Genomic DNA, 26183 nt, shown 5'->3' on the forward strand with positions numbered 1-26183 from the left:
CCGTGCACAGGCGTGTGCAGGAAATGGGCTACAGGTGCCGCATTCCCCAGGTAAAGCCACTTTTGAACCATAAACAGCGGCAGAGGCGCCTGACCTGGGCTACAGAGAAGCAGCACTGGACTGTTGCTAAGTGGTCCCAAGTACTTTTTTCTGATGAAAGCAAATTTTGCATGTCATTCGGAAATCAAGGTGCCAGAGTCTGGAGGAAGACTGGGGAGAAGGAAATGCCAAAATGCCTGAAGTCCAGTGTCAAGTACCCACAGTCAGTGATGGTGTGGGGTGCCACGTCAGCTGCTGGTGTTGGTCCACTGTGTTTCATCAAGGGCAGGGTCAATGCAGCTAGCTATCAGGAGATTTTGGAGCACTTCATGCTTCCATCGGCTGAAATGCTTTATGGAGATGAAGATTTCATTTTTCAGCACGACCTGGCACCTGCTCACAGTGCCAAAACCACTGGTAAATGGTTTACTGACCATGGTATTACTGTGCTCAATTGGCCTGCCAACTCTCCTGACCTGAACCCCATAGAGAATCTGTGGGATATTGTGAAGAGAAAGTTGAGAGACGCAAGACCCAACACTCTGGATGAGCTTAAGGCCGCTATTGAAGCATCCTGGGCCTCCATAACATCTCAGCAGTGTCACAGGCTGATTGCCTCCATGCCACGCCGCATTGAAGCAGTCATTTCTGCCAAAGGATTCCCGACCAAGTATTGAGTGCATAACTGAACATTATTATTTGTTGGTTTTTTTGTTTGTTATTAAAAAACACTTTTATTTGATTGGATGGGTGAAATATGCTAATTTATTGAGACAGGTTTTTTGGGTTATCAGGAGTTGTATGCCAAAATCATCAGTATTTAAACAATAAAAGACCTGAAATTTCAGTTGGTGGATAATGAATCTATAATATATGAAAGTTTAATTGTAATCATTACATTATGGTAAATAATGAAATTTAACACTATATGCTAATTTTTTGAGAAGGACCTGTATTATATATGTCACAGATCCCTTCTCCGTCACGTGTCCGCTCTCACACATGACTTGGGGCTGTGCCTGCAAGGGTTACTCCATCTCCCCTCTCTCAGTCAAGCATTCAACCTCTGTCTTATGCTGTAATGGAAGCATAAATCATACACCGACCTAGGCCACACACCCGCTCATACACGCTGCCACCACTCACCGAATATACGGGCGATGAGTCCCAGACTATTAATACTAGTGATGTCCATCACTCATAAGGCTCACACACCTTAGGCCAGTGTTCCCCAAGTCTGGTCCTCAAGAGCCACCAACAGGTCATGTTTTCAGGATTTCCTTAGTTTTGCACAGGTAATAATTGCATCACCTGGACAGGCATGCATTCAATGACCTGTGCAATACTAAGGAAATCCTCAAAACATTACCTGTTGGTGGCTCTTGAGGACCGGACTTGGGGAACACTGCCTTAGGCTATGGATTCTTTTAGAACATTCAAGGTTCAACTTGTTAAAGTTTCATACTTTAATAACAAAAGGTTCAATGCTTACAAGAAAAAGGTATAAAAATATAATAAAAAGACATACAACTTATGCAAAACAGTATAAAATAAAGGGAGAAAACTTACAGAAATCATCTAAACTGGTAGTTGCTTCTGCTCCCTGAGGGTAGGACGAGTGTAGATTGGATCACACCAGCTTCTCAGGCTGCCCCCATCATGTGAACACAATTCTCTGCCTGCAGCCTAAATTTAAAACTTTGGTCCGAGGTCAGGTTTCTAGACCGGCCCCCCAATTTAATATCATAATTGCGGTCTGTTTGATTGGGCACGGCCGCTCAATTAATGAATATATATTTTCCTCTGGAGACACTTGTGAGATGGTTCCCAGGAATAGCTAACCCTCAGGCCACAATTAGCACCTCCCCTCCAAGACCTAGGAGGTGCCAAATGTTAGCTTTCTTCTTGGCCCTAGCTAGACCTCCTGGTGAGATATGGAGACAATTTCTATTAGTCCCAAGGAAGTACCTATTAACACCTAGGTGCGACTTGCCTTCAGGTCAGATGTTACATTATCACTAGTCACACATATAACCCTAGACATATGTCACTACACACATATAGATATACAGTGGGGCAAAAAAGTATTTAGTCAGTCAGCAATAGTGCAAGTTCCACCACTTAAAAAGATGAGAGGCGTCTGTAATTTACATCATAGGTAGACCTCAACTATGGGAGACAAACTGAGAAAAAAAAATCCAGAAAATCACATTGTCTGTTTTTTTTATCATTTTATATGCATATTATGGTGGAAAATAAGTATTTGGTCAGAAACAAAATTTCATCTCCATACTTTGTAATATATCCCTTGTTGGCAATGACAGAGGTCAAACGTTTTCTGTAAGTCTTCACAAGGTTGCCACACACTGTTGTTGGTATGTTGGCCCATTCCTCCATGCAGATCTCCTCTAGAGCAGTGATATTTTTGGCTTTTCGCTTGGCAACACGGACTTTCAACTCCCTCCAAAGGTTTTCTATAGGGTTGAGATCTGGAGACTGGCTAGGCCACTCCAGGACCTTGAAATGCTTCTTACGAAGTCACTCCTTCGTTGCCCTGGCGGTGTGCTTTGGATCATTGTCATGTTGAAAGACCCAGCCACGTTTCATCTTCAATGCCCTTGCTGATGGAAGGAGGTTTGCACTCAAAATCTCACGATACATGGCCCTATTCATTCTTTCATGTACCCGGATCAGTCGTCCTGGCCCCTTTGCAGAGAAACAGTCTCAAAGCATGATGTTTCCACCACCATGCTTTACAGTAGGTATGGTGTTTGATGGATGCAACTCAGTATTCTTTTTCCTCCAAACACGACAAGTTGTGTTTCTACCAAACAGTTCCAGTTTGGTTTCATCAAACCATAGGACATTCTCCCAAAACTCCTCTGGATCATCCAAATGCTCTCTAGCAAACTTCAGACGGGCCCGGACATGTACTGGCTTAAGCAGTGGGACACGTCTGGCACTGCAGGATCTGAGTCCATGGTGGCGTAGTGTGTTACTTATGGTAGGCCTTGTTACATTGGTCCCAGCTCTCTGCAGTTCATTCACTAGGTCCCCCCGCGTGGTTCTGGGATTTTTGCTCACCGTTCTTGTGATCATTCTGACCCCACGGGGTGGGATTTTGCGTGGAGCCCCAGATCGAGGGAGATTATCAGTGGTCTTGTATGTCTTCCATTTTCTAATTATTGCTCCCACTGTTGATTTCTTCACTCCAAGCTGGTTGGCTATTGCAGATTCAGTCTTCCCAGCCTGGTGCAGGGCTACAATTTTGTTTCTGGTGTCCTTTGACAGCTCTTTGGTCTTCACCATAGTGGAGTTTGGAGTCAGACTGTTTGAGGGTGTGCACAGGTGTCTTTTTATACTGATAACAAGTTTAAACAGGTGCCATTACTACAGGTAATGAGTGGAGGAAAGAGGAGACTCTTAAAGAAGAAGTTACAGGTCTGTGAGAGCCAGAAATCTTGATTGTTTGTTTCTGACCAAATACTTATTTTCCACCATAATATGCAAATAAAATGTTAAAAAAACAGACAATGTGATTTTCTGGATTTTTATTTCTCAGTTTGTCTCCCATAGTTGAGGTCTACCTATGATGTAAATTACAGACGCCTCTCATCTTTTTAAGTGGTGGAACTTGCACTATTGCTGACTGACTAAATACTTTTTTGCCCCACTGTATATACTAGCTATTGAACCCGTTCTATGCCCGGGTGGCGAGCATTTATATTGGTATATGGTCTCCATCCTGGTATGTGCTGCTACCATCTTGCGTCCCCATCCTGTCATGTGCTGCTCCCATCCTGCGCCACCGTTCTGTAATTTGCTGCTCCCATCCATATGCCCCATACGCTGCTCCATAAAGGTTGATGGCCCCCATAAGATGCTCCATAGTACATGCCTCGTATGCTGCTCCATTATGGTTGATGGCCCCCATAAGATGCTCCATAGTATATGCCTCATATGCTGCTCCATAAAGGTTGATGGCCCCCATAAGATGCTCCATAGTACATGCCTCGTATGCTGCTCCATTATGGTTGATGGCCCCCTTAAGATGATCCACAGTACATGCCCCGTTTGCTGCTCCATTATGGTTGATGGCCCCCATAAGATGATCCACAGTATACAGGTCCTTCTCAAAAAATTAGCTTATAGTGTTAAATTTCATTATTTACCATAATGTAATGATTACAATTAAACTTTCATATATTATAGATTCATTATCCACCAACTGAAATTTGTCAGGTCTTTTATTGTTTTAATACTGATGATTTTGGCATACAACTCCTGATAACCCAAAAAACCTGTCTCAATAAATTAGCATATTTCAGCCATCCAATCAAATAAAAGTGTTTTTTAATAACAAACAAAAAAACCATCAAATAATAATGTTCAGTTATGCACTCAATACTTGGTCGGGATTCCTTTGGCAGAAATGACTGCTTCAATGCGGCGTGGCATGGAGGCAATCAGCCTGTGACACTGCTGAGATGTTATGGAGGCCCAGGATGCTTCAATAGCGGCCTTAAGCTCATCCGGAGTGTTGGGTCTTGCGTCTCTCAACTTTCTCTTCACAATATCCCACAGATTCTCTATGGGGTTCAGGTCAGGAGAGTTGGCAGGCTAATTGAGCACAGTAATACCATGGTCAGTAAACCATTTACCAGTGGTTTTGGCACTGTGAGCAGGTGCCAGGTCGTGCTGAAAAATGAAATCTTCATCTCCATAAAGCATTTCAGCCGATGGAAGCATGAAGTGCTCCAAAATCTCCTGATAGCTAGCTGCATTGACCCTGCCCTTGATGAAACACAGTGGACCAACACCAGCAGCTGACATGGCACCCCACACCATCACTGACTGTGGGTACTTGACACTGGACTTCAGGCATTTTGGCATTTCCTTCTCCCCAGTCTTCCTCCAGACTCTGGCACCTTGATTTCCGAATGACATGCAAAATTTGCTTTCATCAGAAAAAAGTACTTGGGACCACTTAGCAACAGTCCAGTGCTGCTTCTCTGTAGCTCATAAGTGGCTTTACCTGGGGAATGCGGCACCTGTAGCCCATTTCCTGCACACGCCTGTGCACGGTGGCTCTGGATGTTTCCACACCAGACTCAGTCCACTGCTTCCTCAGGTTCCCCAAGGTCTGGAATCGGTCCTTCTCCACAATCTTCCTCAGGGTCCGGTCTCCTCTTCTCGTTGTACAGCGTTTTCTGCCACATTGTTTCCTTCCAACAGACTTACCATTGAGGTGCCTTGATACAGCACTCTGGGAACAGCCTATTTGTTGAGAAATTTCTTTCTGGGTCTTACCCTCTTGCTTGAGGGTGTCAATGATGGCCTTCTTGACATCTGTCAGGTCGCTAGTCTTACCCATGATGGGGGTTTTGAGTAATGAACCAGGCAGGGAGTTTATAAAAGCCTCAGGTATCTTTTGCATGTGTTTAGAGTTAATTAGTTGATTCAGAAGATTAGGGTAATAGGTCGTTTAGAGAACCTTTTCTTGATATGCTAATTTATTGAGACAGGTTTTTTGGGTTATCAGGAGTTGTATGCCAAAATCATCAGTATTAAAACAATAAAAGACCTGACAAATTTCAGTTGGTGGATAATGAATCTATAATATATGAAAGTTTAATTGTAATCATTACATTATGGTAAATAATGAAATTTAACACTATATGCTAATTTTTTGAGAAGGACCTGTATGCCCCGTTTGCTGCTCCATTATGGTTGATGGCCCCCATAAGATGATCCACAGTATATGCCCCGTATGCTGCACAATTATGGTTGATGGCCCCCATAAGATGCACACAGATAGATAGATATTTCACCACACCTCCCTCCTTATGAACGTGCATGGGGGTTGACTTACAGGTCAGCTCCCGAGCACGTATCTGGTTCTGCCCCATCTTGGCGAGAAAGGCCATCAGCATTGCCATGATCAACTCCCTTCTTGTGCTGAATTGTGAAATCATATTGCTGAAGTATCAAACTCCATCTAAGCAATTTCCCATTGTCCTTAACTACTCTGTTGAGCCAACTCAATGGGTTATGATCTGTGATCACGGTGAAGTTGTGCCCATAGAGGTATGGTTGCAGCTTCTGCAGAGCCCACACAATTGCCAAACATTCTTTTTCAATGATGGCATAAGCCACTTCTCTGGGCAGGAGTTTCCTGCTTAGGTACAGAATTGGGTGTTCTTCTCCTTGTTGGTTCACCTGGCTGAGAACTGCACCTAGCCCATAGGTACTGGCATCTGTCTGCACTACAAACCGGCAAGTGAAATCTGGGGCCTGCAGGACGGGTGAACTAACCAATGCCGACTTTAGGGCAGAAAATGATTCCTCACACGGAGGACTCCAGAAGACAATTTTGGGAAGTTTCCTCCTGGTCAGAGCAGTTAACGGTTTGGCCAGAGCACTGTAGTTTGGTACAAACCTCCTATAGTAGCCAGCCGTACCCAGAAAGGACAGTACCTGCTTCTTGGTTCGTGGGGTGGCCCAGGCTGTAATGGCTTCTACCTTCCCTGGATCAGGTTTTAGTAGTCCTCCCCCCATCCGGTGTCCCAGGTATTGTGCTTCCCGCATGGCTACCTGACACTTCCCTGGCTTAACAGTAAGACCTGCAGTTTTAAGCTTCTGCAACACCTGAGAAAGATGAATGAGGTGTTCCTCCCAAGTATCACTAAAGATGGCTATATCATCAAGATAAGCGACGGTAAAACCATCACAATCTTCCAATAAGTGGTTGACCAACCTCTGGAAGGTCGCAGGGGCATTCTTCATACCAAAGGGCATCACCAGAAACTCAAACAGCCCGAATGGCGTTATAAAGACAGACCTCTCCTGAGCTTCTCTGGTCAGGGGTATCTGCCAGTATCCACTACTCAGGTCCACGATGGTAAGGTACGATGCTTTAGCTAGCTGCTCTAACAGCTCATACTCCTTGGCATGGAGTATACCTCACATGTAGTCAGTACATTTAATTTCCTGTAGTCTACACAGAACCGGGTAGTACGGTCCTTTTTTGGGACAAGAACCACAGGCGAGGCCCACGAAGAAGCCCTACAAATTATAAATCTAACAAAAAAAATCACTGACAATAGATCAGGAGAAAGTACTGTCAAGAGGCTTGAACTTCTGCCTTCCAGAATCCTTCGATTTATGCGACTTCAAAGTGGACTTATTTAAAAGCATAAGAAAGTTACATTTATATAAATACTTTTGCAAAAACAGCTTCGAGAGAGCTTCTATGTCGGTCGCCACAGACAGTCCTGCAGAGATTAGTTCCCTAGGTTTCATGGCTTATTCTACCATGGATCCGAGGGACGTAGAAATGACACACTTATTAATAAATTTAAGTGGGAACGGTCAGGATTCAGATGAAGGAGCCCCAATACCCCCGACTAGTACAGAAGTTGATCCATTCAAGGGAGGAGTTAGATCAAAATGGATGCCGCCAATCTCACCAGGGAATACAATAGATCTATTCCAAGACCTGGTAATCAAAGATATAGAGGCAATATTATACAAAAAACCACTAAAAAAATTTAACAACACAGGAAGAAAAAGCCCTAAAAGAGATACAAATGTGGAATGATACCATCATTAGGAGGGCGGATAAAGGCGGAAACATTGTTCTATTAGAAAGATCTTATTATATAGAAGAAGCACTATCCCAACTAGATGACACAGAAACCTATATTAAATTAGACGGCAACCCCACAAATAGATTCAAAGAAAAATTGAGGAGCCTATTAAGAAAATATGTGGAAAAGGGGACTTTAACAAGAGGGAGAGAGGAAAAATTAATGCCAGAGCTTCCTAAATTCGCACAGTGGTACAGCATCCCCAAAATTCACAAAAATGCGGAAAAACCGCCAGGACGCCCAATAATCTCGGGCAAAGAATCACTGACCGAACCTTTATCACAGTTTTTAGATTGGTTACTAAAACCTCTGCTGTTAAAAATTCCCTCTTTTGTAAAGGATTCAGGAGATTTTCTCCTGGCCCTTAAAGACTTCCAATGGCAACCTACATTTGCTCTGGCATCAATAGATATTGTAAACCTTTACACTAGAATCCCACAACAAAAAGGCTTGGAGGCAGTCCATCACATTCTAATGAATACAAATAAAGACGCCAATTTTATTTCTTTTGTGCTGGATAGTCTGGAGTTCGTTTTATCACACAATGCTTTCAAGTTCATGGAGAGATGGTATCTGCAAAAAGTTGGTACCGCGATGGGTACTCCGGTGGCGTGCGTCTTCGCAAATCTGTTTCTAGCAGCTTTTGAGGAGAGGTACGTCACCGGACCCCAGAACCAGGGTGGATAAAAATCTTGATTTTTTTAAAAAAAATCAAAAAAATCAGATTTTTTTGATTTAAATCATTTGATTTAAATCAGATTTTTTAATCAAGTTGTACACAAGCAAAACTTTGTCTTTTTGCAAATCTAATTGTTTTACACAAATAAAAATATTAAAACAGTTGATTATGAAACCTAATAATTTTTATTTGCACTATTAAACACTCAGAATTGAACTACAGAGAGTAAGTACTTTTTAACAATAGCCTATCTCTAACGTTTGAAGTAAGCAAACATCTTCAGTGAATACATCAGTCCTTTAAGCCTACTGTTTATTTAGGACTTTTAATAGGAAAACCAGTTGTCCTGCTTTAGCAGTTCCTAAGCGGTTTCGGACTGTTGTGTGCACAAAACCAAATGAAGAAAACAATCTCTCTACTCCTGCGGATGAAGCCGATGCAGTCAGTAGCTGAGTAGCTAGATTTATTATCTTTGCTGGAAGAACAAGTGATTGCGACTTCCACCAGTCCAGTGGTTTTAGTTCATTAACGACGTTATCTGCAAACATGTATTTTTGAAATGGTGCAGATTCACACTTCAATTTCAGCACAGTTGCCACAATGTCATGGTTAGTATTGGCAAGCCACTCCATTGCAGAGTTGATTTCCGCCTCAGATAATTATTTCCCTCTGTAGATGGGATGCAAGATATTGGCTAAATAGTGTTCTTCTTTTAATGCTTGGTCCTTGCGGTGCTGTATTGCAACCTTTACATTGTTTGAGAGGTTCAAGCGATCTAGAGAACCTTCTAAATCTTTCCAAACTTCTGTGGCATCAGCTATGGTTGCAGTATCTTTCTGCATTTTATCCAACGCAATCGATATTGGCTTTAACCTTTCCAAAAGGTCCTCGGCATTACTCTTCACACCAAGATTTAATACTTTGCTTCGTATATTAGCATCAATTTTATCCCAATGTGTTTCGCAAATGGACAGTAATTTTGACCAGTTGTTAATAAACATTTCCAAGCAGTCAGCCAAGGTATTCCATCTAACATCTTGTGGTAGAACCAACTTCAGTCCTCCCATTTCCTTGTAGGTTGCATGTGCAAAATGATTATTGCGGAAATATTTAACAATTTCTACAACATGTTCCTTGACACCCGAAATATGCAGGTCTTTTGCCAAAAGATGCAACAAATGGGCAGAACAACCGTATGTAATGACATTTGTGTCATCCTCATGTGCCAGTTCCGCTCGCATTTTTGCCACATTGCTTGCGTTATCAGTAACTAAGCTCCTTACTTTACATCCAAACTGTTCTTGGCATTGGTGAATTGAGTTCTTAGCAATTTCATGTAAATATTCAGCAGTATGTGAATTTCCAGATGTGTCGATTGTGTCTGTAAGGTAAGTTTCACCATCTTCTGTTGTGACACAAGTGCAAATTATGGGGTCGTTGTGGATGTTGCTCCAACCATCCAAGCTCATGTTAACAACCTTGTCTTTCAAATATTTTGTACAAGCCGCTCTTTCTATGTTGTATACAGCCTGAAGATGTTTTCCTGAGATATCAAATCTACTTGGTGGTTTGTAGCCTGGTCTAATTCCTTCGATCATTTGTACAAACAATGGGTGTTCAACTAGTTGGAAAGAATTGGTTGCAAATATGAATTTAGCAATTAATTCATCAAAATGTTCTTTCTGGCTCGTCGTAGTCTTTAAGATGAATTTTTCTACACTTTGCACGCAAAGTTTTTTTTTGGGCTGCTTTGTTGAAGTTGTACCCAGATATTGATTGTCACGTGCAGCACAAGCCATATTTGACCCTGAAAGCACAGAAATTATAAATATAAATCGACTGCGTATTTGAAGAAATATAACGAAAATATTTTGAAACAAACTTTTTGAACAATGTAATGGTCCTCGTCCTATAAGGGCTGTCTCAAAAGTTATGCTACTCAAGTTTTCCGGTGAAGTTGCTGTAATACTGGTAACTAATATAAGAGCAACTGAAAAAAATTATGTCACAAAAGTTTTAAAAATGTTTTTTTTAAAAAATGGTCAATTTGGCAGACTTCAAAAGTGAATTGCAGCCTACAATAAAAAAAAATAAGCGTATACACACTTTATTTTTACTTAAAGGACATGTGCACCTTTATTTTTTAAGGTGCAGTGTGCACATGTCCTCCCTCCGCAGCTCTCTTACCTCCGATGTCAGCGCTGCTGGGATCCGTGGCTTCGTTCTGCCCGTCCGCGAGCGCGCCTCCATTCATTTCAATGGAGCGTGCGGCCCGCTGACGTCACGCCGCTGGATCACTGCGAGTAGGCCGCAACCGGAGGACAGGAGGCGGACGGTCAAAACGAAGCCACGGATCTCAGCGCTGCGGGGATCGGAGGTAAGAGCGCTGCGGGGGGGGGGAGGGGGAGGGGGGAGGACATGTGCACCTTAAAAAAATAAAGGTGCACATGTCCTTTAGCGTTAATTTTCTGTGAAATATTGCCTTAACATAAATTTAAATTCTATACTCCATAACTACTAGTGCTAGAAATTTCTCTTTTCATAGACTTTAACCATCCCAGTAAAATGTCTGTTAAAAAAATAGGTTGTAATTGCCAGACTTACTAGTACTAGGCTCCTGGTGCATAAGAAGCTGTGGGGGTTCATTGACATTAGTTGTATCACTATCAACATCTTCATTTCCCTTCTGGTTGCAGTTTTCATAATGTGATTTCAAACGGCAAAGAAGTCCTTGGATATCCTTTTGACAGTATTTGCACTTTGCTCTTGCACCTTTCTTTCCAAGATCTGCTGCTGGCATCTCAACAAAATGAACCCAAATAGGGTCTCTCTTACGACCTGCCATGGCTCACACAGATCACTTATGAAGTTTGATTGTTACTACAGCCAAGTACTGCTGACTATCCAACAAGTTTGGGCATGTCAACTGAATGGAAAAAGAAACTAAACCAAAAGTGAAACCAAGCTAGAAGTGTGGAATTAAAGGGGCAGTATGAACAAAATGTGGAGGCTATTAATAGTTTATACAATTAAGACATGCTGCTTTTAAACACCTACCTATTGCCATATAGTAAAACAAAAAAGATTTTTACTTACTTTGGGGTCCCCCCCTCACCCTGGCGTTAGATCGTTGCCCCTAGTTTCGTCCGTGTAACTATGGGCGCACATGCGCACTGCGCTCACTTCTCATTTTAATCGTGATTTATATTAAAAAAAACCTTTTGATTTAAATCAATCCGATTTAAATAGAAAAAAATCTTTTGATTTAAATCGTGATTTAAATCATGATTTAAATCGGCGTGATTTAAATCAATCCACCCTGCCCAGAACCCATACCTTCGGCACATACGGCTTTTTTTAAGATTTGCAGACGATATTTTTATGGTGTGGGATGGCGAAGAAATTAAATTTAACGAATTCGTTACTTTCCTGAACAATAATAATAAAGAAAACATGAAATTTACTTCAGTATTCAATAAAAAAAGAATTGGAATTCCTAGATGTAAAAATAGAAATTGTAAATGAAAATATAGTAACGAAAGTCCACAGAAAAAGCACAGCGACGAACAACATTTTACATTTTAAAAGTGACCACCCGAATCACACGAAGCGCAGTATTCCATATAGTCAAATGGTGAGAATACGTAAAATCAACAATGAGGAAAATTATAAAACTCAGGTAGAAGAATTAAAAACACGCCTTTCAAACAGAGGATATCCAACAGATATTCTCCAACAAGCGGAAATTAGAGCAGCCAAATTATCTCAAGTTCAGCTGTTAGAAAAGGGCAAAAAAAGAAAAAACAATGGAAAAAGAAAAGATGCAAACGAATATCAAAATAAAAATCGCAGATTCACATTTACATTTAAACACAGCCCTTTAGATAGAGATATACAAACAGCAATACGAAAAAATTGGCATGTGCTGCAGAAAGACGTGGACTTTAGAAATCTCCCGGATACATGTCCTCTATTCTCATATAAAAGATCAATTAATATAGGAGACCTTGTTGTAAAAAATAAAGTATCACCACCAACAAATAATTGGTTAGCAAAAACCATACCGCAGGGTAACCACAGATGCGGCAATTGTAGCATATGCTATATGCATAAAATTGAGAACCCCTTGCAAATAGGTATAATTGAGCATTTTGTGAAAGACTTCATAACCTGCAAGAGTACATTTCTGGTTTATGTAATTTTCTGTCCGTGTCAACGGTTTTATATAGGTAAGACTATTAGACCTCTCACAGTCCGAATACGAGAGCATTATAACTCAATTCGGACAGGAAAGGGACGCATGAGTTTTGTAGAACATATGGCAGAGACACATAATAGTGATCCAGATCAATTGCGGTTTGCAGGTTTGGAAATAGTTAAATGTTCACAAAACGGCGGTAATAATGACCGCCTACTGCTGCAGCGTGAAGCGAAATGGATCCTACAAACAAACGCACAGGGCCCAGGGGGTCTTAACGACAAACTTGACATGGCGGTGTTCTTATAATACATTTGTAAATGTTCATTTTGTAATATACTTGTAAATGTTCATTCTGTAATAAGAGATCTCATTGTTTTTAACTCGCACAATTGTAATTAATAGAATCAGGCGAGACAGACAAAAAAAAAAAAAAAAAAACCTTAAAAAGGAAACGACATCACCTGTTTTTAGCATGGACCTGTAGAAGCGCCGTAGCGCGAAACAGCTGTCGTCCGGTCTCTCCTCACTCCCGCTCCCTCACAGATCACTGCGTATGCCGGTTCATACTATGTATAGTATGTTTTGCTGAATAAAGAGCACACTTGGAAGAAGCGCAAGGGTGAGTGCTGCATCATTTTTCTTCTCATACTCTGGGATTTTTGTATTACCTTGAGTTTCAGCATCTCCTCTACCTGTTCCCTCATGTGTGCCTTCACCTCTGCTGACACACAGTACGCAGACTGCCGTACTGGGGGAATTAGTACCAGTGTCCACATGGTGAATTGCTAAGTGTGTCCTCCCAGGCTCCCCTGTGAAGACTTCGGTGAACTCGCTCAGCGCCCCATCAGCTCAGACCTCTGACTGGGGGATAGCTCAGGGTTAAACTCTGCTGACTCCAGGGACTCCATGTACTGAGTCCTGGCCCCCTCATCCAGTAACAGATCAGCCTCCCCTTCTTCAGGCAGGCTACAGACAGGTAAGACACAGGCCTCCCTGCCATGATGAGCCTTTAACATATTTACATGAAACACATTCTGACGCTTTGCATGCTCATCTAGTGTCACCACATAATTAACATCATTCAGCCGCTTATGTACAGTGCATGGTCGCTCCCATGCGGCCTGCAATTTATTCTGTAACATAGGGACCAACACCCAAACCTTCGGTCCCTCCTCATAGGCCCTCAGTCTGGCATTACGGTCGTACCAGACCTTCTGGTTGATTTGGGCCTGGGTCACGTTCTCATGGGTCAGGTTGCTCAGTTTTTGCAGTCTCTCTCTGAGCCACAGTACATATTCGACCACTGAGACTCCAGTAGTTCTGGGGTCCTCCTCCCAACAGTCCTTAATCAAATCAAATGGCCCCCCGACCCTCCTCCCATAAACCAGTTCAAGGGGGAGAATCCAGTAGACGCCTGGGTACCTCTCTGTAGGCAAACAACAGATGGGGGAGGTACCGCTCCCAGTCTCTCCCTTCAGTCTCCACCAGCATTTTGAGCATTTGCTTTAATGTTCCATTAAAACGCTCGCAGAGTCCGTTGGTTTGGGGATGATAGGCGCTGGCCACGAAATGCTGAACTTGTCTGATCTGATGGAAAGCCTCTGTGAAAGAATACATGAACTGGGTTCCCTGATCGGTCAACATTTCCCTGGGAAAACCCACACGAGAGAACACAGTCAGTAAAGCATCCGCCACTTTGTCTGCTCAGATGGAGGATAGTGTCACAGCTTCCGGGTATCGTGTCGCATAGTCCACCACTGTGAGGATGTACTTTTTCCCAGAGCTGCTAGGGATTGCAAGTGGCCCTATGATATCCACAGCCACTCGCTGGAAAGGTTCATCGATCACAGGCAGTGGTATCAATGGAGCTTTCTGTATATTCCCGGACTTCCCAACTCTCTGACAAACTACACATGATCAGCAGTAATTGGCAATATCTGTCCCCATCTTGGGCCAATAGAAGTTATGTGTCAGGCGAGCTTTAGTCTTTTGTATTCCAAGGTGTCAGGCCAAAGGAATTTCATGGACAATACTCAATAATTGTTCCCTAAATGGATAAGGGACGATCAGCCACCGTTCATAGTCCCAAGATTCTGTAGTATCCGTGGGGATAGTCTCTGTATACAGTCTGCCCTGGTCCCAGTATACTCTCTCTTTGTCAGAAGCAGCAGGGGGTCGGTCTGCAAGGCATCTGAGCTCCTCCAGACTGCCATCTGTCTGCAGGGCCTCCTGGAAGCTCTGACGGTCAGCCTGCAGGCCCAGGCCTAGTGTGACTGCCAGGCCCTGGTCTGAAGCTGAGTCTTCAGTGTCTGTTATCAGGGACCTTAGTGAATCTGCCATGTAAAGGTACCGTCACATTTAGCGATGCTGCAGCGATCAAGACGATGCAGATTGCTGCAGCGTCGCTGTGTGGTCGCTGGAGAGCTGTCACACAGACAGCTCTCCAGCGACCAACGATGCCGGTCCCCGGGTAACCAGGGTAAACATCGGGTTACTAAGCGCAGGGCCGTGCTTAGTAACCCGATGTTTACCCTGGTTACCAGCGTAAATGTAAAAAAAAACAAACACTACATACTTACATTCTGGTGTCTGTCCCCCGGCGCTGTGCTTTCCTGCACTGACTGTGAGCGCCGGCTGACCGTAAAGCACAGCGGTGACGTCACCGCTGTAATCTGCTTTACGGCCAGCCGGCGCCGACAGTGCAGGGAAGCAGAACGCCGAGGGACGCGACAGACACCGGAATGTAAGTATGTAGTGTTTGTTTTTTTTCTACATTTAACACTGGTAACCAGGGTAAACATCGGCTTACTAAGCGTGGCCCTGCACTTAGTAACCCCATGTTTACCCTGGTTACCAGTGAAGACATCGCTGAGTTGGCGTCACACACGCCGATTCAGCGATGTCTGCGGGAGATCCAGCGACGAAATAAAGTTCTGGATTTCTGCTCCGACCAACAATGTCACAGCAGAATCCAGATCGCTGCTGCCTGTCAAACTCAACGATATCGCTAGCCAGGACGCTGCAACGTCACGGATCGCTAGCGATATCGTTGTGAAGTTGGTCAGTGTGAAGGTACCTTAAGGAGGCTCCGATCGCAAGAGATATAGCTGACTCCAGTGTGGTTGGTGTATCCTGTAGGGCGAAGGCATCTTATATATTATCGAGAGGCGTTCTGCAGCATCTCTCAGCCAGGTCCCAGCTTTCTGCAGCCTCTCAGCCCGTCGGTCCCGGCGTTCTGCAGCCTCTCTCTCTCTCAGCCTGTCAATACTGTAGAATCAGCTGCATGCACAAATTGGGATCACTTGTTCCCAGCCGTTGTAAGTCCATTTGTAAAGTACAGTCCATAGGCTCCTCAGCACTGGCATTGCTGACATTTCCAGCAGGTATCTCCGATGCAAGAGCTGACATTGCTGGGTCTCTCTGAGGTGTACTCTCTCCTTGGCCAGATGCTTCAGCACTTTGCTCCATGTCATGCTCAATCAAGGAACATATCAGCCGCTCCCTGGATCTGTCGGCTGTCTCTATTCCTCTCTGATCACAGAGGCTGGTCAGAGCCTCTTTGCTCTGCTTCTTGTACTGGGCTGCCATATCAATGAACAGCGTTTGCCAAATAAAAAGACAGAAAAGGAAAACGGGGAGGGGAAACGGTTTGCAAGTATGTCTAAGTAAGCACTGACTTGAACCTTGAACTGGTGCACTCCTCGCAAGGATACCAATTCTTTAGCACAGGGAATAATTGCTTAAACCATGCACTAATGCTCTAATAGAAACAATTCTATCCCACCGCTCTGCCACCAATTATCACGGATCCCTTCTCCGTGGTGTCACTTATTCGTCACGTGGCCGCTCTCACACGTGACTTGGGGCTGTGTCTGCAAGGGTTAATCTATCCCATCTCTCTCAGTCCAGCATTCAACCTCTGTCCTATGCTGTAATGGAAGCATAAATCACACACCGACCCAGGCCGCACACCCGCTCATACACGGGCGATGAGTCCCAGACTATTAATACTAGTAATGTCTATCACTCATAAGGCTCACACACCTTAGGCTATGGATTCTTTTAGAACATTCAAGGTTCAACTTGTTAAAGTTTTACACTTTAATAACAAAAAGTTAAATGCTTACAATAAGAAAAAGGTATAAAAATATAATAAAAAGACATACAACTTATGCAAAACAGTATAAAATAAAGGGAGAAAACTTACAGAAATCATCTAACTGGTAGTTGCTTTCTGCTCCCTGAGGGTAGGACGAATGTAGATTGGATCACACCAGCTTCTCAGGCTGCCCCCATCATGTGAACACAATTCTCTGCCTGCAGCCTAAATTTATAACTTTGGTCTGAGGTCAGGTTTCTAGACCGGCCCCCAGGTTAATATAATTGCGGTCTGTTTGATTGGGCACGACCGCTCTACTAATGAATATATAGTATTTTCCTTTGGAGACACTTGTGAGATGGTTCCCAGGAATAGCTAACCCTCAGGCTGCAATTAGCACCTTCCCTCCAAGACCTAGGAGGTGCCAAATGTTAGCTTTCTTCTTGGCCCTAGCTAGACCTCCTGTTGAGATATGGAGACAATTTCTACTAGTCCCAAGGAAGTACCTATTAACACCTACGTGCGACTTGCCTTCAGGACAGAGGTTACATTATCACTAGTCACACATATAACCCTAAATATATGTCACTACACACAATATATATTGTGATGAAAAGTGCGTGTGTGTGTGTGTGTGTGTGTGTGTGTGTGTGTGTGTGTGTGTGTGTGTGTGTGTGTGTGTGTGTATATACACACACACACACATTTTTCATCACAAAATATTTTTAGATTATTGGTATATTTTAACTTTATTATGGTTGGCAGTTCTCTGTTTTATTATTATTAGTTATATTTTCTTTTATCCCGTTGCTTACCAGTGACCCATAATTATTAATATATAATTAATAATCAATTATGGGTCACTGGTAAGCAATGGGAAAAGAAAATATAATAAAAAAAGAAATATACTTATAATGCCCACAGTAAACCTGCCATACAGATTTAAAAATAAAAAAACCCCAGAAACCATCAATGAACATGATAAAGCCGCTAGTACACTCAATATGAAGCAGATGCACCCCAGCGCATTTCCCCGTAAGTAACACGGTTCATCAGGAGGTATCACAATATAGATGCCGGATGCCGTGATGGATGATGACCATGGCATCCGGCACCTATATTGTGATACCTCCTGATGGCAAATTTACTGTGGGCATTATAAATATATCCAAAAAAAAAAAAAAGATTTTGAGGGAATTCTAACCAAATTTTTTTCTTCCAGTAAATCATGTGTGATGGTCACCCATTGAGTAGATACAACTGAGCCCATTTGTCATAAGCATCATGTGGCAAATTATTGCAATTGGTATTTTTAATACATGGATCCCTCCTGAGTTGTAAAGGGCTACAAAAACATGGCCACCTAATTCCAGAAACAGCTGCACGCCTCTCCATGGGTTATGTCAGGTATTGCAGCTCATCTTCACCAAGGCTGAACCGCAGGGGCGGGAACAGATGTGGAGGCTGCACAATGATTTGCTGGCTAAATAATGAGGACATTGGCCACCGCGAAAGGGAGCGTTTAAATGGTAATATTTCATCCTATCCTAGAGGCTCGTTCAGTGATTTTAATCATAATTCGGCCAGAGTTTCATCAGTTTTTATTATGAAAAAAATGAAGTAATATTCATTCCCTCCCCCCCCCCCAATTAAAAACATACAGCACACGGATGGCATCAGAATTTTGTCATGCTTTTTCCCCGGACTTGTCGAGTTGCGTTAACGAGTTTGGACATGTTGCAGTTATTTTTGTGTTATCTGCAAAAATACATTTTTTCACATTTTTTTTTCATCAAAAATAGGGATGAGTTATATCTCTTATATACCTTTTACTGGCTGCAGTAGAGCGGGGTTCCAAAATCGCTGCTGGCGGAGGCAATAGTGGGGCGATGCGGAGGGTCTCAAGCAGGGAGAAAGAGGTTTTTGGAGGTACGATGCTGCGGGTGTTCGGTGGTGAAGGAGCTCTGCAGACATTTTATGAACGACTGGCGCCCTCGCCCTTCCAAGGTTTACATTGCGGTGGACTCCGGGAAAATGGCCGCCGGGGGAGGCACAAGCACAGATGGAGATCTCAGCACCAAGATTTTAAGAAGTGTGGTGCACATGCTGCCCCCCTATATCCACAGTGAAAATGAAAAGAGCTGCGGGTTTGGGATCCGGGGCAGGTCAATATAGGCTGTGGATGTAGGTGCGAGTATAACCATGCGCCATGGGAAGGGTGAAATGCGTAGTTGCCTGGGATCTTTTGCACAAGGCTATCCACAGTGGTAGATACTGCTGCGGGTATCAATGCAGAACCTCGTGTTTCGTGGATTGTAGCCTACAGGGGATTTGATTTAACACAGCATATTACACCTGACAAGTTATTTTGGTGTCTGCAACTGTAAAACAGGTTGGATCAGGATAGTTCCCAGGATGGTTGATCTGAAATAGCACCCGATGTACGTAAAATGTTGCAGCAGACCGTATCATTAGAAATACATTGCACATAGATTATTGTTACTCCATACGTGCAGTGAGGCGGACATATAAATCACAATGAGATCAGGATGCAGTACACGGACTGGCTGGCGGCTCTCCAGACCAGAGCATGACAGCTGCACAGAAACTCCCGCCAGCCAGTCCGAGCATTATATTGCCATCCTCATCAAGTTATGACCGTCTGACGCTTCCCTTAGGATGACATCGATATCAGATGTGTGGAGATCAGATACTTTGGCATCCGAACCGATCAGCTGTATTCAGCTCCAAAGGGGTTCCAGTGGCCGAAACCGCACAGCTCAGTACACCGCATAGTGGCCGTTCTTAGGTACTGCAGCTCAGCTCCTATTCACTTCCAAGTGGCAATCTGACTCGATACTTTTTTTCCCCTTCTGACCACAGCAGGATTCAATTAATGGAGGTACCAAGTTGTGAAACCAATCTGCCACCGATGATCTACACCATGTATAGGTCATCAGTATCAAAGTCTTGGAGATTCCACCTAAAAGGAACTGTAGAAAGTTATAGAAATATTCCTGCTTTCTTCCAAACAAAAACAGTAACTACAGTGCACATGTGTATGGTATTGAAGCTTGGCCCCATTCATTACAATGTCCGACACGGTGCACAGGGGTGGCACTGTTGTTGATCAGCGGCAGCTCTAACATTGGTGACTTTCTCCTCCTCGAGTATCAGTCCCCTGCAAAGACCAAAAGGCCACCCTGAATGCGCCGCGTGCCTCCGCCACCCTGAACGCGCCGCGTGCCCCCCGCCACCCTGAACGCGCCGCGTGCCCCCCGCCACCCTGAACACGCCACGTGCCCCCCGCCACCCTGAACACGTCACGTGCCCCCCAGCCACCCTGAACACGCCGCGTGCCCCCCAGCCACCCTGAACACGCCGCGTGCCCCCCAGCCACCCTAAACGCGCTATTAGAGGTGCCCCCCACACGTGGTATTCTTCACCATGAGAGGTGCCTCATATATGGGCATGCCAGTCTCCACCATGAGACTAGTGCCAACGAGAAGGCACCAAGTTGCCACCACAGTTCTTGAGACCCTCAATTGTGGAGTTACTGGGGGCCGGAGCGTTCCAGCCCGTGTTATGCCAGGTGCAGTCACTGGCATTCTCTATGGTGCCCTATGTTGTGCCCAGCCTCTCTGAGGCCAGGCACCGTGCATCGGATTTACACAGCGTGACTATGGGGTTATTCCCTTCAGAAGCAACATATCGACCACTACATCATTTCCTACTAATTTGGCCCAATATATATTGATACACACACAAAAAAGTCTCAGACGGCTCCTTGGAACAAGTACAAATCTGACCGTGCACTCTGGTGTGAACGATCAGAAAGTACAATATGCACGGCCTGCACAGGACGGCCAGATAACGATTAAATGATGGAAGTGCAACCGCGAGGAAAAGAGCGGCTGATGACATTTTACCTATCACTGTCCACGCGGCACTGACAGCTTAATGAATCTCTTTCTGGACCGAGGAACATGCTGACAACCTGCACGGAGAGGAAGGACATCACCACCCTTTCCCCTACGCAGGGCCAGCACTTTACATCCACCCACAACGCTGCCCTGCAAGAAGCTCCTATCCGTGCTGCTTCATGTAGTCCGTTCAATCTCTGCTAGTGACATGGCCTGGAAGGCCCACATGGGGGCGCACTGCACACAGGTGTATACTGCCCTACTGGCATCACACTGCAGAGAGCTCCCCCTAGTGGCAGCTATAATGAGCTCTGGAAAGATGTCTACCATCACTACTCTTAGGTCTAAGCAAAGAAAAAGAAAAAAAAACCCTAAGAAACCTAGACAAAACCAGAAATACTACAATTAACCAATCCTTTACCACTTGGGGAAAAAAAAAAAAAAAAAACAAGAGTACCGTAATTTACCTTTTAAAAAGGTTATTCCCAGAAAATCTAGTTATCATCTATGTATAGGATGGGGGATAACTTGCTGATCAGCAGGGGTCGGACTGCCAGGACCCCCAGCAATCCTGACCGAAATAGCCAAGAGACCATAGGCCAGGCCTGCAGGAATAAGAAAGTTAGGAATTCCTTGATTTTTTTTTGTAATAACCCATTAATCCCTATATCACTCTAGACCACCAGGGATGTGCCCATTAATTCCTGTGCACCAAGGATGTGCCCATTAATCCCTATATCATTCTAGACCACCAGGGATGTGCCCATTAATTCCTGTGCACCAAGGATGTGCCCATTAATCCCTATATCATTCTAGACCACCAGGGATGTGCCCATTAATTCCTGTGCACCAGGGATGTGCCCATTAATCCCTGTGCACCAAGGATGTGCCCATTAATCCCTATATCATTCTAGACCACCAGGGATGTGCCCATTAATTCCTGTGCACCAAGGATGTGCCCATTAATCCCTTTATCACTCTAGACCACCAGGGATGTGTCAATTAATCTTTCTGCTACCAAAAACCTGCCATTAATTCCTATACCACTCTATACCAGGAGGGACATGACCCTTAACCCCCCCCCCCCCTCATTCTACTATAGACAAAGGATATGCCATTAAACTCTATGCCACCAAGAATGTGCCCATTAATTCCTATGCCACTCTAGACCACCAGGGATGCACACAATAAGCCCCTTCACCTCCTTGGATACCCATACCTAAAAATAAACCTTTCACTGCCCGAACAATAGATGTTTAAGGGAATCTGTCAGACAGATGAACCCTCCTAAGCCGCCTCTATGGGCATGGAGGTCAGAGGAATACAATGATGCCTTGATATCTGTGACCCAATGTTTTATTCCAAAGAAATTCAAATGTTTCTTATATGTAAATGAGCTGTTAAGATCTATCAACTGACATAGATCTCCCAAAGAATCTGCCTCCAGAGCTAATGGTAAATGATAGGGGGCGGTTACAGTGTGAGACATGTAATGACTGACAGTCGGCTCTCCTTATCTACATGTCTCACAAAAAAACCCTATAGCCACCAAGATTAAACCACTACACTCTTGCCCACCCCTTGGGGCACCAGACGTGTTAATCCTCAAACTGCTGTAGACCATCAAGAAAATCATAACCTGTGCAAATTGTAAATCATGTAGTTAGTAAAAAAAAAAAAAAAAAAAAAAAAATGCAGGAGGCTATGAATTTAAACTATCCATGTTACTGGCAGTAATGCAGCATGCTGTGGCAGGTAGCAGTAGTGCGGCTTTAATACAATGCAGTGACTGGAAGCGCGCGTACGTGTGAACGATCACGAACACTTGCCCCGTTGGCATCATTCTGCTATTGCCCCAGGTCACGTCAACAGACAGTAGGTATTTTTCACTAGCTCCTATGAAGACGTGTAGTTGTTGGTGGCCAACGCATCCGAGCACAAATCCTATGGATTCCTGTGAAACGCGACAGCTCACACGCCAAGACCAAATCAGGCACAGAAAACAATCGCAGCCGGTACAGGGTACGTGAAAATATCAAGGGGTCCGCAACATGTCATCCCAGCCAGATCTCATCCCGAGCATCGCAATTAAGAGGACGGACAATATCCACCGGGCATTGTATGTACTATCACCAGAGTGTGCGAGAGAATATGGATATACCGTACACACCGTGACATGACGGACGCAAAACAGGCGACATTACGTGTGTGTCTATATCACACATTGCAGATATAAATGGTGTGTATACATACATATATGTACATACACAAGCAATATGCATGTATCGATATCACAGCCACTAATATACACATGCACATTATGCATATAATATAGTAAGCATACCATATACTACACACAAATATCCTGTACATAAAGCATATACATATTCATAACATAATAGGTACATTCTGTGCGTTTTATGTATCTACGTGTATGATGGCGAGTGTGTATTCAGAATCCTTGTGTACATGCATTGCATACAAGCATTATGAATATAGACACGTTATGGGGATATATATTACACACAATCCATGTTTATATTCACATTACACACGTGTGCATGCAGATATACAGACAGCATATTCTACATGTCACGGCTATCACACATTATACATATACACTATGGATGATACATACACACTATGGATATCACACACCGTGCACACAAATGACACTATGAATGATGTCTACACCTATATTATACACACACACTAAGCATGATATCAAACACCGTGCACACACACACTATGGATGATATCACACACACTGTGGATGATGATGATACACACACCGTGAACACACACACACTATGGATAATGATATCACACACACCGTGCACACACACACACACTATGGATAATGATATCGTGCACACACACTATGGATATCACACACCGTGCACACACACACTATGGATGATATCACACACCGTGCACACACACTATGGATGATATCACACACCGTGCACACACACTATGGATGATATCACACACCGTGCACACACACTATGGATGATATCACACACCGTGCACACACACTATGGATGATATCACACACCGTGCACACACACACACACTATGGATGATATCACACACACTGTGGATGATGATGATGATACACACACCGTGAACACACACACACACTATGGATAATGATGATACACACCGTGCACACACACACTATGGATAATGATATCACACACACCGTGCACACACACACTATGGATGATATCACACACACTGTGGATGATGATGATGATACACACACCGTGAACACACACACACACTATGGATAATGATATCGTGCACACACACTATGGATATCACACACCGTGCACACACACACACTATGGATGATATCACACACCGTGCACACACACTATGGATGATATCACACACCGTGCACACACACACACACTATGGATGATATCACACACCGTGCACACACACACTATGGATGATATCACACACACTGTGGATGATGATGATGATACACACACCGTGAACACACACACACACACTATGGATAATGATGATACACACCGTGCACACACACACTATGGATAATGATATCACACACACCGTGCACACACACACACACTATGGATAATGATATCGTGCACACACACTATGGATGATATCACACACCGTGCACACACACACACACTATGGATGATATCACACACCGTGCACACACACACACACTATGGATGATATCACACACCGTGCACACACACACACACTATGGATGATATCACACACCGTGCACACACACTATGGATGATATCACACACCGTGCACACACACACACACTATGGATGATATCACACACCGTGCACACACACACACACTATGGATGATATCACACACCGTGCACACACACACACACTATGGATGATATCACACACCGTGCACACACACACACACTATGGATGATATCACACACCGTGCACACACACACACACTATGGATGATATCACACACCGTGCACACACACACACACTATGGATGATATCACACATATATTACACACACCGTGCACACGTATAGTCCACGTTACACCGTGTCTCCTCCATCGCACAGCCGCGGTTCCCCGACCTCTCTGCCCGGCTGCCATTATTACAGTGTGTGACTATATGATTACAGCCGGGCACCCGGCGCCGTCCTCCCTACCCGCAGTCCAGGCCGCCCCGGCAGGCTGTGCCCCGCAGGCTGTGTCCCGGCCTCGTCTCCCCTCGGCCCCGCTCCTGGCCGCAGCTCCTCTCCGCCAGCTGCTGCTCCTTACAGCCGTGTTATGTTATGCTGCTCTTTGCAACAAAACCCGACGCGCGTCAGCTCCGCCCTCGAACGCATTCCATTGGTCAATGCTTGTCAGTTCAGGGAGGCAGCTCTATGTGATTGGCAGAAGAGCCTGCCTGTCAGTCTTTGACTGCCCTCCCCCTTTTTTGTTCAGTTGACTGGACGTAGAAGTGAGATGAGCGGCCTCTGGCGGTGGAGTTGGGGAGTGACGTGCAGACCGTTACTAGGGGTAGAGCGCGTGAGAGCGGGAAAATAGCGATGTGTGAGGGAGGGCCCCGCGCGGCGACTGCAGGGGGCGTCCGACTGCACGACTCCTTTCATTCACAGCAGGGAGCCGGCTCTTTGTATCGGATCGTTCACGAACGACACATCACTACCAGGGGGGTGTCTGCATGGGGTGTCTGGCTATAGGGGGCATCTGACTGGAGAGGGTGTCTGACTATAGGGGGCATCTGACTGGAGAGGGTGTCTGACTATAGGGGGCATCTGACTGGAGAGGGTGTCTGACTATAGGGGGCATCTGACTGGAGAGGGTGTCTGACTATAGGGGGCATCTGACTGGAGAGGGTGTCTGACTATAGGGGGCATCTGACTGGAGAGGGTGTCTGACTATAGGGGGCATCTGACTGGAGAGGGTGTCTGACTATAGGGGGCATCTGACTGGAGAGGGTGTCTGACTGTAGGGGGCATCTGACTGGAGAGGGTGTCTGACTATAGGGGGCATCTGACTGGAGAGGGTGTCTGACTGTAGGGGGCATCTGACTGGAGAGGGTGTCTGACTATAGGGGGTCATCTGCAGAGGGCATGTGTCTGTTTGGGGTGTCTGACTGCAGGGGAAATGCTGGCTGATAAGGGGCGATGTATGATACATGTGGGGGGGGATCACTGCTGGTCTGGGGGGATAATCATGTCCACAATAGCTGCAAAGATTTCTCCAATGGAGGTGAAGAATCTCTCCATTACTGCCTGGAAGACTCTTCTCATATCTATTGAATAAAACAATTTGCTGTTCATTCTTTTGAGTGTTTTTTTTTCCATCTTCTAGTTTTAAGAAAAACCTGATGGGAGAAAAAAGAAAGCGCATGTATTTCCTGCAAAAAATACTTCAGGAAAAAAAATAAACACTTAAGGAAACTAAAAACTCCTCCAGAAACTTCCCAGAGAAGGAGGCGCGAAACGTTTACTCAGCGTTTGTAATTGCAAAAAAAAATTCAATAAAATTTCTGGTAGCAAACGTCAAGAAAAGAAATCCCGGCCCCCTCCTGTGTCCTCCGGCAGAGCCCTGACAAGATGG

At 44.4% G+C, this 26183-nt stretch overlaps 2 protein-coding genes across 3 annotated transcripts in view; both read right to left on the reverse strand.

The window, feature by feature from the left end:
- The window catches only part of SCAI (suppressor of cancer cell invasion), a 126839-nt gene extending 101898 nt beyond the window's left edge, over positions 1–24941 (reverse strand). Inside the window, exon 1 of one of the 2 annotated variants that reach the window (XM_069748485.1) lies at positions 24764–24941. The gene's annotated coding sequence lies outside the window, so the exon portion shown is untranslated. Of the gene's footprint in view, positions 1–24625; positions 24692–24763 lie in introns of those variants that run through there. The other variant, XM_069748487.1, reaches the window with a different exon arrangement.
- On the reverse strand, positions 8884–11352 carry LOC138662642 (uncharacterized). The gene is made up of 2 exons (XM_069748488.1): positions 10972–11352; positions 8884–10174 (listed from the first exon to the last, which is right to left on the reverse strand). Exons 1-2 carry the CDS (start codon positions 11210–11212, stop codon positions 9027–9029), a joined length of 1389 nt encoding a protein of 462 aa, XP_069604589.1. The 5' UTR covers positions 11213–11352; the 3' UTR covers positions 8884–9026.
- Positions 24942–26183: the final 1242 nt, after the last annotated feature.

The sequence above is a fragment of the Ranitomeya imitator genome, chromosome 2 (genome assembly GCF_032444005.1).
Source record: "Ranitomeya imitator isolate aRanImi1 chromosome 2, aRanImi1.pri, whole genome shotgun sequence".
In the NCBI taxonomy this organism is placed as follows: Eukaryota; Metazoa; Chordata; class Amphibia; order Anura; family Dendrobatidae; genus Ranitomeya; species Ranitomeya imitator.

Coding starts and splice junctions, on each gene's coding strand:
- LOC138662642 (XM_069748488.1), bottom strand. CDS start 11,212: ATGGCAGGTCGTAAGAGAGACCCTATTTGGGTTCATTTTGTTGAGATG. Junction 10,175..10,971: donor GCACCAGGAGCCTAGTACTA/GTAAGTCTGGCA, acceptor CTGTGCTTTCAG/GGTCAAATATGGCTTGTGCT.